The sequence below is a fragment of the Camelina sativa genome, chromosome 9, assembly GCF_030686135.1.
Source record: "Camelina sativa cultivar CO46 ecotype springtype chromosome 9, ASM3068613v1".
NCBI classification, from domain to species: domain Eukaryota; kingdom Viridiplantae; phylum Streptophyta; class Magnoliopsida; order Brassicales; family Brassicaceae; genus Camelina; species Camelina sativa.
In genome coordinates this window covers 40,633,215-40,647,625 of record NC_141888.1, presented here as the reverse complement: position 1 = coordinate 40,647,625, position 14,411 = coordinate 40,633,215, and the positions used below count along the sequence as shown (strand labels likewise).

General features: G+C 36.7%; 4 protein-coding genes across 58 annotated transcripts; 2 read left to right on the top strand and 2 right to left on the bottom strand.

The window, feature by feature from the left end:
- Window positions 1-1,018: 1,018 nt before the first annotated feature.
- LOC104714216 (peroxynitrite isomerase Rv2717c) lies at window positions 1,019-2,142 on the bottom strand. Of its 2 annotated transcripts, XM_087466211.1 has the most exons (5): window positions 1,788-2,010; window positions 1,513-1,653; window positions 1,355-1,417; window positions 1,206-1,272; window positions 1,019-1,119 (listed from the first exon to the last, which is right to left on the bottom strand). In XM_087466211.1, the coding sequence occupies exons 1-5, from the start codon at window positions 1,935-1,937 to the stop codon at window positions 1,097-1,099; spliced, it is 444 nt and encodes a 147-aa protein (XP_087322337.1). In that variant the 5' UTR covers window positions 1,938-2,010; the 3' UTR covers window positions 1,019-1,096. The 2 variants fall into 2 exon arrangements, with proteins under 2 accessions (XP_087322337.1, XP_010429805.1); XM_010431503.3 differs by having other exon boundaries at window positions 1,019-1,272; window positions 1,788-2,142.
- A 346-nt stretch (window positions 2,143-2,488) lies between these two features.
- On the top strand, window positions 2,489-5,339 carry LOC104714214 (serine/threonine-protein kinase AGC1-7). 4 transcript variants are annotated; one of them, XM_087466209.1, is made up of 5 exons: window positions 2,489-2,874; window positions 2,988-3,055; window positions 3,173-3,243; window positions 3,343-4,082; window positions 4,177-5,339. In XM_087466209.1, exons 3-5 carry the CDS (start codon window positions 3,202-3,204, stop codon window positions 5,096-5,098), a joined length of 1,704 nt encoding a protein of 567 aa, XP_087322335.1. In that variant the 5' UTR covers window positions 2,489-2,874; window positions 2,988-3,055; window positions 3,173-3,201; the 3' UTR covers window positions 5,099-5,339. The 4 variants fall into 4 exon arrangements, with proteins under 4 accessions (XP_087322335.1, XP_087322336.1, XP_019085163.1 ...); XM_087466210.1 differs by having other exon boundaries at window positions 2,501-2,874; window positions 3,370-4,082; XM_019229618.2 differs by having other exon boundaries at window positions 2,505-2,874; window positions 3,156-3,243; window positions 3,370-4,082.
- Window positions 5,340-6,692: 1,353 nt separating this feature from the next.
- Window positions 6,693-10,831, top strand: LOC104714211 (uncharacterized). Of its 50 annotated transcripts, none has more exons than XR_015566399.1 (15): window positions 6,701-6,919; window positions 7,030-7,111; window positions 7,240-7,314; window positions 7,440-7,517; window positions 7,771-7,845; window positions 7,974-8,055; window positions 8,193-8,243; window positions 8,331-8,441; window positions 8,635-8,791; window positions 8,881-9,144; window positions 9,238-9,415; window positions 9,505-9,691; window positions 9,911-9,971; window positions 10,103-10,157; window positions 10,410-10,831. XR_015566399.1 is itself a non-coding variant. In XM_087466206.1 (15 exons), exons 2-5 carry the CDS (start codon window positions 7,063-7,065, stop codon window positions 7,815-7,817), a joined length of 249 nt encoding a protein of 82 aa, XP_087322332.1. In that variant the 5' UTR covers window positions 6,701-6,919; window positions 7,030-7,062; the 3' UTR covers window positions 7,818-7,845; window positions 7,974-8,055; window positions 8,198-8,243; window positions 8,331-8,418; window positions 8,635-8,791; window positions 8,881-8,990; window positions 9,238-9,415; window positions 9,505-9,691; window positions 9,911-9,971; window positions 10,062-10,157; window positions 10,410-10,831. The 50 variants fall into 50 exon arrangements, 48 of the variants coding, with proteins under 48 accessions (XP_087322316.1, XP_087322332.1, XP_087322327.1 ...); XR_015566398.1 differs by having other exon boundaries at window positions 8,331-8,418; window positions 10,103-10,118; window positions 10,410-10,618; XM_087466206.1 differs by having other exon boundaries at window positions 8,198-8,243; window positions 8,331-8,418; window positions 8,881-8,990; window positions 10,062-10,157.
- A 133-nt stretch (window positions 10,832-10,964) lies between these two features.
- LOC104714213 (uncharacterized) lies at window positions 10,965-12,983 on the bottom strand. Of its 2 annotated transcripts, none has more exons than XM_010431496.3 (4): window positions 12,239-12,983; window positions 11,556-11,903; window positions 11,388-11,445; window positions 10,965-11,246 (listed from the first exon to the last, which is right to left on the bottom strand). In XM_010431496.3, exons 2-4 carry the CDS (start codon window positions 11,877-11,879, stop codon window positions 11,164-11,166), a joined length of 465 nt encoding a protein of 154 aa, XP_010429798.1. In that variant the 5' UTR covers window positions 11,880-11,903; window positions 12,239-12,983; the 3' UTR covers window positions 10,965-11,163. The 2 variants fall into 2 exon arrangements, with proteins under 2 accessions (XP_010429798.1, XP_010429799.1); XM_010431497.3 differs by having other exon boundaries at window positions 12,257-12,983.
- Window positions 12,984-14,411: the final 1,428 nt, after the last annotated feature.

Genomic DNA, 14,411 nt, shown 5'->3' with positions numbered 1-14,411 from the left:
TAAGAATATTATATTATTAAATCTTATGATCTTAAACATGTTCTTCCAATAATTAACTTTTTAACAAAAGATCTTAACTACTGATCTTAGATTATTTTCATAATATTTTTACTCTAAGAACATCCTAAAGTGTTCCCCCATTGCGGATGCCCTTAGGTGTCAAGTGGCCCTATTCATTTGTATACACACATTAGATAATTGTATCCACCAAAATCCAGATCTAAAATATACAAAACTGGTCCATCAGTTTAAGGGACTATCCTAGAAAGTGAAGACAAGTAAAACTGTTATCACTCTCTATTAGGTTGGAACTAATAGTTTCAACATCACCTTACATAATATTTAAAAAAAAAAAAAAAAAAACTGTTTTTCATTTTCTTTTCTCCATTACCATTGGTGTTATTGTATCCAAAGTAGATATTGTTGCTTCGGGATCAAGTACATATATATGTCAACACCACAAAACATAAGAAGCCAAATTAGCCAAGAAAATGAAAAATCAAATGAAACAATTTAATACAATAATCCAAATTTGTGGAGCGTAAGAGAATTACAAGGTGCCACGTTTTGTCATTGCCGTGGCCTGAACGTGTCTGCTTCACATCTATATATTATTCTTTTTGTTTTTCAGTCCTTTTTTCTTCCCCTCTTTTATTTTATTTCTATGTATATTAAATATATGTTGTTATTTGTGTGATTACGTATGTATAAATAAGTTTATGAGATTGCATCTACAATTCTGATAAATTAATCTTAGTTAAATTAATATGTTGACTTTGCATCGATAATAACTTGGGGGTGGTTCACGACTTAGTTTATAAAATGCGTGTGCAATAGTTTAGGATAAAACAGAATATGCGGACGAACTTGTTATTTAATGAAAGTTATTTGTAGTGTCGGATTAGTGAACTGAAATACATTCTTAAGATTGATGCGTACTAATGGGCTAAAAACGTACGTTATGAGGCCTTAATAGATAGGCGTTAATGGGTCTATTAACTGTTTCAAGAAAAGCCCATTTAACTCTCCAATCTTCTTCCTCCTCTTCTGATTTCCCGAGCTTACAAAGGAGTGTATTATCAAGTGTTGTTAGAACTTACAGAACTAAACAGCGTGATCCTACAGAGGAAGCAGTAACAATGAAATTTAGATCTTATGGAGTATGGCTTTGAGATGTGGTTGAAGATGGTTAGTGGAAGTAGTACTCATGTGAACCACGTAAGCTAGTTTTCCTCCATCAACCAATTCAAATGCTCTACTTATCTCCTTCACCTGTCAGAAAAATAATCTCAATTAGAAATGCAAAGTATAGTATAGAGGAAATGGTAACTATGGGGAATTCCATCTTAAAAACCTTTGAAGCGTTTCCCACAATATCACTTTTGAGCAAGATTGATCCATTTTTGAATGTTCCTTTCTGAGATCAAATCATAATTAGAAACATAATAAAGATTTTGGAAGACTAACTATATATGGTTATAGATGAAAGCAGTAATCGGGATATAAATATACCTGGACCTCGACGAGACCTGTGCTCTGAGCTATGACGACTTCGATGGAACCATCTGGCTTTGGACGAAAGTAACCACTCTCTGCGTGCATCGGAGCTCCTGTTTCCAACTTCCATGTCTTCTGCGTATACGCTATCACCGGCTACATAGACAACAAGTTCGAGAATGAAGTCGTCTCTCTCTCTCTCTCTGGCCAAAGCTCATTTAGATTCGAATTCGAATTCGAATTCGATCTATTCTATCTAGGAAATGATGAAATAGATCTGATCGGTTTACCTTGCCGGAATGTGAGAATCGGAGTTCTTCTCCGTAGCGGAAGGAAGGTATGGTCGGATACTCACCTTCGCCTTGTCCTCTCCAAGTTCCCAACAGATACGACAACGGCTCTAACAAGGGGTGAAGCGGCGGCGCTTCCATCTGATTCATCGCCGGAAACAACAACAGAGTTTTACTCTGAACTGATATTGATGAATGATACTCGCGTGGCTGATTGACTGGATGGGTGAATCATATTTACTAAATATTACTCCTAAATATGCTAAAGCAGGCCCAATAATGCAAGCCTAATAAGGCCCCCTAAGTAAAACTACTTAGTTATTGAATTAATCTTTCATCTTAGAAAGTTGAACACTCTTTTACATAAACATCCTTAAAAGTTAAAACTAGCTGATTGATAAATGATGGATTCCTTGACAATCAGAAAGTAAATTGTTTTTTTTTTTGGGGTCAAAATAAATTGTTTTTTTTTAAACAATTGTAGATAAGAGTTTTCTAAGATTAGTAGTTATGGGTAATTATGTTTGTGTTATATAGTAATGTTTTACTCAAATAACAAATCCAAGGGTTTTCCATATATGTATGAATTGAAGCAATATATGATTTTGCCAATGTGATATTGACTTTATGGAACCAATGTGATATGATTTTGCCATTTTGGAAGTGTATATAGATTGATCATAAAGGAAACAAGAAAAAAAAAAAAGAGAATTGAATGAAGTTTCTTGGTTGGAGATAAATAAGGGGGACATCACAATTTCCTTTGTCTTGAAATTCTCAAGACCTTTTCATCCCTCCACCAATTCTCCACTTTGTTTGGAACTCAAAGAATGATATTTACTTTTTCTCCATCCGTTTCTTTTCCTCTCTTTTCTTAATTAATCACTTTGTCTTTTTCCACCTTCTTTCTTTATTCCTAGAGAGACAACTCTTCTTCTGTTCATCCAACAAAATTTAACAAAAAAAAAAAAAAACACAATTATAAAATCTAAAAACTAATCAGATATATAGGGTTATTAATTTCTCTTTTCCTTGTAAAATTTGCTCCAAATCATCCTATGGCTTCCGAAAATTTCAGTCACGGAAGGTAAAATGCTACAATCTTTTCTCTGCTCCATTTTCTTTTAAGTTATTTTCCTGCCAAAACTACAAACAATAAGAAATTTATAAAGAATATTACGTACGTACCTCGACGTGCAGACCAACCCTTTTGCTAGATTCTATGCACAAGACATGATGAGGAAGGGATTTAACATTCGTGACACCAAGTAATGTCCCCATTTGAATGATCAAGGAACTCTTTAACACATTTTGACCCTTTCTTTCTTACCAAAAGCTTTTATTAAATTTTCAACAACATTCAAACAGGTTTCTTTGATCTATAGGTGTGACTCGCCTTGCTTTCTCGCTGGCGATGTTAACCAAGCCTGGAAAGAAGCTTCTTGACTCCTCAGAGGTATAAATACAAAGGCTGCTCTCTGAGTATAGTTAATGGAGTTTGCATATCTACTTGTAGTTTGAGATCTTTTTTTTATTTGTTCTTGTTCTTGTGCAGTCAAATCATCATGTCTCGTCCTTGCAGGGTCCAAAAGAATCAGCTAATCATACAACAAATTCGAATTTTCCACCGTTAGATATCGTTCATCAAACTCAACAACGCAAAGAGATGCAGAAGCCATCGTTTGATCACAAGAAGATGGATAGTCTTATAAGACCAGAGCCGGTCGGGTTCAGCAATCACCACCGTCCAACCCCTAGTCCCAAAATCCCATCCTCACCTGGTTCCAACATGACCGAGTCACAATCAAACTTAAACACCAAACAAAACAACAACAATAGTAACAACAATAGCAATATGAGTTCAAGAAGCAACAGCATTGAGAGCACTTCCTCTAATCCCTCTAAGCCACACACAGGTGGTGACATAAGGTGGGATGCTGTGAATATGTTGACCTCCAAAGGAGTCCAGCTAGGTATCAGCGATTTCCGGCTTCTAAAACGGCTAGGTTATGGAGACATCGGTAGTGTATACCTAGTCGAGCTAAGAGGAACCAACACCTATTTCGCCATGAAAGTGATGGACAAGGCTTCCTTGGCTAGCAGGAACAAGCTGTTGCGAGCTCAAACAGAGAGAGAGATCTTGTCTCAGCTTGATCACCCGTTTTTGCCCACTTTATACTCACACTTCGAGACTGATAAATTCTACTGCTTAGTCATGGAGTTTTGTAGCGGAGGTAATCTCTATTCCTTGAGACAGAAGCAACCAAACAAATGTTTCACAGAAGACGCCGCCAGGTCAGGGAAATCAAAGATTGATTAATGATTCTAACAAAAGACAATTCTAATTATATCAATGAATCAACAAACTCTTTTATTTTGTCTCTTACAGATTCTTTGCATCTGAAGTGCTTTTGGCATTGGAGTACTTGCACATGCTCGGTATCGTGTACCGTGACTTGAAGCCAGAGAATGTTCTAGTCCGAGACGACGGCCACATTATGCTCTCCGATTTCGATTTATCCCTCCGGTGCTCCGTCAGTCCAACGCTCGTCAAGTCCTCCTCTGTTCACGCCGCCGGCGGAGGAAGCGGAAGCGGTCGACCCGTCGGTCTCATAGACGAGGACGCGGCGGTGCAAGGCTGTATCCAACCGTCCACATTCTTCCCGCGGATTCTACAGTCATCCAAGAAGAACCGAAAGGCCAAATCGGATTTTGGACTCTTCGTTAACGGATCATTGCCGGAACTCATGGCGGAGCCAACGAACGTTAAATCAATGTCGTTCGTGGGAACACACGAGTACTTAGCACCGGAGATCATCCGTGGAGAAGGACACGGAAGCGCCGTAGATTGGTGGACCTTAGGAATCTTTATCTACGAGCTTCTTTACGGAGCGACGCCGTTTAAAGGACAAGGGAACCGTGCGACGCTACACAACGTGATCGGACAAGCTCTTAGGTTCCCTGAGGTTCCTCATGTGAGCTCGGCTTCGAGAGATCTGATCAAAGGGTTATTAGTTAAAGAACCACAAAAACGGATCGCTTACAAACGTGGCGCGACGGAGATCAAGCAGCATTCGTTTTTTGAAGGTGTGAACTGGGCGCTGATTCGTGGTGCAACGCCGCCGCATGTACCGGAACCTGTTGATTTTACGTGTTACGCAAGCAAGGACAAAGAGTCTATGGCAGCTATCGACGGCGGCGGGGGAAAGAAGAATAATAAAGGTGGTGGGGGTTGCAGTACCGGCGGTGGTGATAACAAGTCTAACGGCGGTGGTGATGATCCTGATTACATTGACTTTGAATATTTTTAGCAATTGAGATAATTGACGATGATGATGACTTGAAAACTTCTTCAAACGATTTATACCCTTTTGTTGTATGTTATGATAATTGATTTACCCAACATTTTTTTAATTAGAACTCTATATATGAATTGTATAATTTGAGGGAATTTCTTCAATTATTCTTTTTTTGGTAAGTATTTCTTCAATTATTCTGCTATTTTGTATATAAATTAAAAGCGAAAATTAAAGAAAAATAATTGCTGAGTAATTTGATGAATTTTGTTTTTTGTTTTGGTTTGTTTATAATGAACTGATTTAGGTTAATTGTTCTCTCCGCAACGGTCATATGATATCTCTTTTGTATTTTTAACTAAGTAGACAACAACCAATGAAAAAATAGAAATAGGAAAAGGAAAATTTAGTGATGGAGCGCCACGTGGACAAAAGAGTCAAAGTCAGTTGACTACCGACTTTATGACTTTTAATCTTAACCGCTGAAATATCAGACGAGATGAAATCTTGACCGTCCATAGCTATAAAGACCTAGTTATTTCATCTCTATAAATAATGTGATTTATCTCTCATCCTCTGCATCTTCAGTCAATATAGCTTTCCTTCTTCTTTTGTTGTTTCTTCATTCTCTCCGTTACGTCTTCGTAAGCAAGCCGATGCTGATATCCTTCTCTAGACAGCCGATGGTGATATTCTTCTCTAGACACGACGCTCGAGGGTCTCCAATGTCGACTTTGACTCTCAGCAATTATTTTTACAAATATCTGAATAATTAAAGAAATTCACTTCAAATTATACAATTCATATATCAAGTTCTAATAATAATAATAAAAAAGTTGGGTAAATCAATTATCATAAAATACAACAAAAAACCAGCCAAAAGGTATAAATTGTTTGATGAAGTTTTTCCTTGTTTGCGTCAACCAATGTGATTAAAAGTACATATTTCTAGTGTTTAAGTGCTAATTTTTATTCATTTATACTTATATAAGAAGTTTACATTTTTTTTTAATATAGTTTAGGTCACTTATCGGCTATGACCAACCATTGTCTTAGCGGTAGAAGACATTTTTGAAGTATGTAAAATCGAGATTGGAGGAGAAGGGGATATTTTGTACAAGATGATGCATGTAAATTCGTTTGTTACAAAACAGTTTTGAATGGTTATAATGTCGTCGAATTTTAAAATTTGTTGGTTTTCATGTGTTTTGTTTGATTTAGTTTTGCTCTTTTGGTTAATGGCTTACATGGTTTGACGTAGCATATTATCAAATGGGGTATCTTTTGCTGGATAATTTTTTAATTGACATGTATACACAAATATATCAGTAGATTAAATATCATAATAAGCATTTGTCCTGTCTATATATATTTAAGTTGTACTAGTTAATAAAGTCCCCTAATGAATGTTGCCAAACGAAATAAGGATACAAATTGATGATACACTTTAGCTCAATATCTCTTTCTTTCCTTTTTACAGCCAATTTTCAAATCTCTTTTAATAGTCAATTAACTTTGACTCTTTTGTGCACCTGGCGCTAAAAACAAAAATAGTCAAAGTCAATTGACTACTGCTGAAACATAAGATGAGATGAAATCTTGACCGTCAATAGCTTTACAGACCTAGTAGTTTATTTTTTCTCTCTATAAAAATAATGTGATCTCATCCTCTGTTTTCCTTCTTCTTTTTGTTGTTTCTGCTCTCCGTTACGTCACCGATGGTGATATTCTTCTAGACACGACAATCTGATCATCGTTCCTCTTCGTCTAGACACGACGCTCGGTCTCCGATTCTTGTTTCAACCGAGGAAGGATCATCGTTCCTCTTCTTCTAGGGTTTGGTTTCTAATTAAAATGGAATCGTTCTGAAAAGCTTTGTTATTATTTAAATTTATGTTGTTCATCATGCGATAATTAACCTCTGTCTTCTCTCTCTGTTATTGTAGATTGGTGAAGGATGCTTTGATGGTCGGTCAGTGATGAATCGTGTTTTATTTGTCTCCTCTGTGGCTACATCTTCATCTTCAGGTAGTGTTCTTCATCCTTCTCCTAGTTTTTTTTGTTTTTTTTTTTGGAAACGAATTATCTATCATCACCTTTCGATTCTGAATTTCCATCCTTTAGGGTTTATTTATTTATTTATTTTTTTAAATCAGATTGGAGAATTAGGGAAGAGACATTCGCAAGCAAATATCTAAGGAAGCAAAGCAAAATCCTTGACTCCTCCATAGGTACAATAAATATCTTTCTCGGATAATTCTACTCTGTTGGATTTTTTGTTTCCCCAATTCTTTTTTTAATTTGGGTTGGGGTCTGTCTTCTAAATTTAACAATTATTATCTCTATTTTGATGCAGGTCATGGTGGTAGGGGGCAATGGGATTGCTCTCCGTCTTCTTTACTCCCAGATTCACTCCACTTCCTTCTCATCCAGGGTACATCTTTCTAATTCGATTGTTCCACAGTGATATTAACCTAAATACCTGCTTACTTATCTCTCTTTTTTTTTTTTTTTTTTTTTTGTTTTATTAGAACTATGGTTCATGTGCTGTTTTCGTATCAACGCTCCTACTTTTATTAAACCCTTAAAAAAATAACAATCTGATTGCAAACTCGATTTCTTTTTGTTTTTTAATCAACTCTCTCATCTCATCCGAGTGTTCTTTTTTCACTTGGAGCATGTAATAGTTTGTATTGACTTTAAGATGGGAGCCATAACTATGATCGATTGGTGATTGAGAAGGAGGCTGCTAAAATCTTTCGGTGATGGCTTGATTCCATCCTCTTGTCACTCTCGTTCTCTCTGTTTGTTTTTTGTCCTTTTTTTTTTTCCCAGTCTTCTTATTTACTAACACAAATTTTATTTTTGGTCTTCTTTGTTTTTCTCTCAGGAGGTGGTGCAAAAACCAACAGCTTCTGTCATAACCTTGTCAAAGGATCACAACCATTCTTCCCAGCAGCAATATGGAGTGGGTAAGTTTTGCAGTTATATGAGACGTTCTTATTATATATGTCTGCTTGTTTCTTGATCTTTTGTCTCTAGTTAACTTTTGGTATGCATGTTTTTTTTTTTTTTTCTTTTTTGTTGCATATTGTCAAATACGCTCTAGACTAGCTTGTCATAATGTCCCAACAATGGCTCCCTGCAGCTATATGGAGGGGTAAGTTTGCCTGAACTTACTATTCGCTTCTGAATTTTTCACTTCTATATTCCATGTTATTCACTTCTCCTTCTTTTATTGTTTTAGATTGTGGAGGATAATACTATGATCGTTTGGGGATTGAGGAGGAGGCTGCTAAATTGGTGATTTTAATCATTTCAACATGCATGACAAAGTAATACGCTACATATGTTTTGGGTATTAGATTCCATCATCAAAGAGTGCCTCTTTTCATACATGTTTGCGGAACAACTTCTGTTGGCAAGTCCACTTATAGCTACACAACTTGTTCAGAGACTAAACTTGCCATACGTCTTACAGAACCATCATTGCATTCTCATTTGTTTGTTATTTTTTGAAAAATTATAGTATGTGCTCTTTTGTTTCACAGACGGACATGGTATATGAGCTACTTCAAACAGCAACTGAGTACCTTTTTCTCCTTTGTAATGATCGACATACTATGAAGAAGATATATCCAAGCATGTTGATTCCCTTTGGAGTTGGACTTGCTTCCTTACATGAGCATTAGTAACCAAGATTTCCAAGTAAGTGACCAGCTTTTGGTTCCATAAAATCATCTTGATGAGATTTTCATGTCTTAACATCCTAGCTGGTTATCGTTTTGTTTCTTCAGGTTTCTACAAAATACCATCTTTCTGCCATTGGTCATTACTCTTCTTATCTGAGATCAGCTCGTGAGACAACTGCAACGCAGTCTTCTCTCCCCAATTCTTAATTCCATTTGTATGCGATTAAGATGTTTTTATGCCACAACTAAGTATTCTGTCTTATCATCGATTAAATTTTATTTACTTTCGATGTATGTTCCTAACATAACTCACTTTGTTTTGTCTTTGCATGTCTCAATCTAATATTGGCAACCAATTTTTTGTTTAAGGTGCAACATATATTCCTTGTGTTTAGTCTTATTATTATGTTCTTGATGTGTATGCCACTAGATGGTATGATGGAGGAAGCGTTGCATTTGCAGGCATTCTTGTCACAGTTTAACACCTACGAGTGGAAGTGGAAGAGTGATTTAGTCTTCTATCCTTCATGCTTTCTCGTTAACTCAGAGAAGACACATGGTGGTGTCGCTGTAAAAATGGTAAATATCTGCTTCGAAATGGGGGATCACATCTTTTTTTCTTGATCTACTACAGTCAAAGGTAATATCTATGCAATTCTCTAAAAGCACCATTCAGCTTCTTTTTTTCTTTTCTTTCAACAGTTTCTTTTTCCACTATTACTTTTTCAGGCTGATGGTGAAGTTCATGTTCGCTGGAAAGGAGCTTCTGAAATTGTCCTGGCATAGCTACATCAATGAAGATGGTAATGTGGCACCAATGACTGAAGACAGGGTTTGTGAAGATTATAATTTATTAACTCTTTGAAAGCGGGTGTACCTGTGATTTACCTTTTTGGTTGTCTTGATGTTTAAGCGGGTGAGGATCGATTTGGTTTATGCTTTATCTGGAGATTAGTCAAATATACAGTTTGAGTTTTTATTATGGCTCTCGTCCTTTTGAGATCAATTTCACCGTTTCACATTGCATAGTACTCCACCTTTAGACACATGTTTTTAGATCAGACAACAACCTGCATGTCATGTCCTGCAATGTTCTGGGTAGTGTTTCTTAGCGTAAAGTTTGAAATGTGCACAGGATCCATGTAGACTAGGAGTCAAAGATTCAGTTCAGCTGTGTCAAAATGCTGGTGTCTAAGGTACTTCCTTTGTTCGATTATATATTCTTGAAAAAGGCTTGTTAGTAAACACGTCCGTGTGGTAAATGATGACAATATCCAAACTGCCAGGGCTATGGAGTGTGGAATATTAACTTCAGATGCATCTGCAGGTTAACTTCTCGGAAGGTGTGGTTACCGTACTTGTTGTATTGATTTTGAGATCAAGTAAGTTTTATGATGATCCTCAGTTTCGCAGCAATGTCTCGTTACTGTACAAAAATTTTGAAGATTTTCAGCTCCTTTGATACTTTCATATGGGAGTTGTGTTGCTCATATTCTCTTCAGTTTGTTAATTAGATTATTTAAGTGATTCTTGCTGGTAGGGTGACCTTATGGTGGCAGGCTCATAGAAGGTGGAAGAGCATCTTGGTTTTGATGATAAGGTCTTTACTTCTAACTTTTTGAGTGGATTTGTAGGCAGAGATTGGTCTGGATGAATGTGGCTCTCATGGATGAATGTTAGAACGAGGTTGATGCCAAGGTAAGCTCTGCTTGAAATGCCTTGGTAAAGACCGGTGCAGGAGAATGAATACCTTCCCATTCCCACCAGTGTTAGGACCGGTATCTCCAACTCCAACCCCCTGCGCAGATTTTGAAGTAATAATGCCGTTTTTCTCCATCCAAAAGTGCAAAAAGGCCGCTTCTCCCCCTGAAGAAACTCCTCCACGACCACCTGACTTCCTGCAGAACCCATCAGCTTCAAAAGCCTCCTTTTGCAATCCATCTGCTTTAATCACAATCGATGAGGCCCCTTTGTTCTTGTATGTATTCTGCAGAACGCATCACAAAGTTTCTATACTGCATTTGAATTTGATCGAAATGGAAAGACTTGAAAATCATATAGCTACATGCTCTCTAACCAACTCACAACAGCTCAGGTCTAAACAAGAGAGGTAAAAACTTTTGACAAGACTTGAGAACCCAATGAGAAAGAAATCGCTAGGTGTTCTCTGCGTTGAAGAATGGTGGATATGTTGTAACGTGAAACTTGGTTAATAAGACAAATGATATGGCAATTTTGTTCAGAACACCATAATTAATAGTCAGCAGACATGAGCACCGCGAGTTGCAAGATTTTTGTTTGATAGATAAAATAATAATAACAGAAAACACAGTTTTTTTTTAATGTTATATTAATATGATTCCCCTTCATCGCTAGTAAGCAAGCTTATTATGATTTCGGTGCATAGCCACTAGAGGGGCTTGCATGTGTGTCTGTGCTGCACTCTGATTCTTCAGAAGATGGGTCAGCACCTGTATGAGAGGTGGTAGACTGTCAAGACTAATAATAAAAGGTAGGGAGGGGCTAAGCAAAAAAATTTGCAGCATCATAAAATTGAAGTTAAAAAACTGAAGAGTTTGTTGTAAAGATGATGATGATGTATGTTTTTTTACCTGTCACATCACCGGATCTGTGAGGATGTACAACACCTTGCATCCTATTTGGCTTTGCCTAGACACAAGAAGAAGAAGAAGAAGAAGAAGAAGAAAACAACCCAAAAGTTAAGTTTGCAACATGAGAAGAAAAGAGAAGAGGAGAGGGGGATCTCGTTGGTTGTAAACCTGAGTCTCATTCTCATTCGAATCTCCTGCAGAGTCAAGCAACGAGGTCTTGCTGCTTCCCATATCAAGCGTGATAGCATCAAGGTCCCCCTTCAAGGCTTTCATATTTGCACGCCTCCTCTTTGCAATCTCCCTCCTTGCACTCAGGAAAGCTAATTGTTCCGCAGTTCTGGGGATGGATGACGATGATGATGGTGATGATGATGATGATGATCTAGTGCTGATCATCTTCCAGAGTGTATCTTCTTCTTTTTTACGAGTACTCTCCAATTCTTCAATCGTTAACTGAAAATATTTATCCCTCTTCTTCGTTGACAGAATCATTTTTACCGTACCTATTTTTTTTAACTAAGAAGGATAAAATCAATTAATCAAACAAAACAAACAGACGGGAAATCAATTACTGTATCTAACAACGCCAATTCGATGAACAGAGCCCCGAATATTTAAGTAAGATTTCTTTCTTTCTTTTTTTTCTACACTTGAACCCCATCATCAACTCAATCCAATTTTTACATAAATCATCATCATCATCATTAGACAAATTTGGGATTCCGAAAATATTATTAATATCCCGACAACAGCGAAATCAATCTAGGTCGTGTATATAAATTAACGAACGATCACAAGAAGGGTACAGTAAGACTTGTCCTAAAAATATTATTTTGAAGTTTGAGACAAACCTGAGACTGACTACAAACCTGAGACTGACTGAGAGCAGCGAAGGCGAAATCAGATCAAAGCAAAGCTTGCTTATGAGAGGTATGAATTGAGGATTCGAGGGGGGAGGGTTAAAGTTAGGCCTGGGAATTTAAACCGAACCGATTCGACCGAACCGAACCGAACCGAGATTTGGGCAAATCGGTTCGGTTTCAATTAATTAAGTAAACCGATCGGAAATATTTATTTTAGATTCGGTTAACCGAGATTTTCGGTTCGGTTCGCCTGAACCGAATGGTTAACCGATAAAAGGAAAGAAACCTTAATCTAGTTCCCCTAATTAGCTAGTCATGCCTCTTCTCCAATTATTCTTCGACCCTTCTTCAATTTTTTCTACTTTTCCTTCTTCTTTTTTTTCAATTCACCATCTTTATCATCTTCCATTCATTATCATCCTTTTATTCTTCTTTGATTCATTATTATCCTCTTATTTTTTTTCATCATCATCCTCTTTTTCTTCTTCTTCTTATTTGATATATTATCAGCATCTTCATCATCCATTTCTTCTTCGTTTACCATTCTCTTCTTGATTCATCATCTTCTTCTTCTCCTTCCTTCCTTCTTCTTCTCCTTCCTTCCTTCTTCTTCGACTTCTATACTGCAAGATCTCTCCTTCTGACTTCTATTCCGCAAGATCTCGCCGGCGTTGCTTCCGCTCTCAAGACAGAAGCTCAGATTTTTTTTTTTTTTTTTTTTTTGTGTGTTAATGGGCTATTTTTCTGGTAGCCCAACTTTTAAAAACATGTTTGGCCCGAAATTATTGAACCGAAATAACCGATTGGCGAAAACCGAAATAACCGTATCCGAACTGAACCGAACCGAAATTTTAGTCGGTTCAATTCGGAACAGTTTTTCTTCTTCCAAATTAACCGAAAACCGAAACCGAATGAACCGAACAAACCGAAATCGCAGCCCTAGTTTAAACGATCGAGAGACAATGCAGGCGGCGCAATTATCCCGATCTTTTTTTTTGGGTCTTATTTTTTTTTTTGAAAAGCAATTCGGCCCAAGGCCCATCACATAAATAGGTTCGGAGAAGAAAAAAAAAAAAAAAAAACTCAACCGAACCGGTCGATAAAAGGAGGACATTTGATTAGAAGAAGCAGAGAAGGTTACAATAATGACAATAAATATACAATGGATCGGAGGACGGGAGGAGGCTCGGAGCTTACATCATACACACACGGATCTTAAAATTCATGAGACTAAATGAGTACATGCAAATTGACTTATAAAAGTAGTTAATTTGGTAATTGATGTTTTCTTTTACATTTTTGGGAAGATACCAATTGATACCTTCTGAAATTTGCTAAATTGCAGAGCTAAATTGATGTTTTCTTTTACATTTTTGGTATAAAGGCAAGATACCAATTGATACCTTTTGAAATTTGCTAAATTGTGTTCTTGACACTTGACAAAACATTGGTAGCTGTAAAGAACACAATTTAGCAAATTATCATAAAATTGTGTTCTTGACTAAATTGTGTTATCATAAAATAACGATCACAATTAGTATTAAAGAGAGATATTAAAAGTTGACTGTAAAGGATTGGCTGAATTGAGCCAGAAGAGGTGGCATAGCGCCGTGATTATGTCTTTCTTATGACTCAACAGCAAGGTTTACCAATGCAAGTATTGGTAGACTGTAACAAGAAGAAACAAAGAAGCCAACAATTGTCACTTGTCACTCGCATGAAGTCTATCTGATTAATAAGCGAATTTACATGCATCATCTTGTACAAAAAAAACTCCCCTTTCTTCCAAAACTATACTTAATATTGACTAAACCATACATAATTACCAAAAAGAAAAAAAAAGGAATTCACTTGTGAAATAATTAATTTTCTTAGACGCCAAAGGCCCAAACATATATCTAGCTGGGCCGGCCTTGATAGTTGAAAGGAAATAAAAATAGCAAAGAATTTATAAATGGAAAAGAGGAAATAGAAAAAAGTAGCTAGATGATGGATCATGAATCTAACGGTTCAAATTAACCAATAAAAGTCATCGAACACCCAGGCGTAAAAGGAAAAAAGACAAAAAAGAAAAGGAAAAGTCATCGAACGCCAGCTAGACAAAAAGTCAAAGTTATTTGACGACCGACTTTATAAGTTAAATCTTGACCGCTGAAACCTA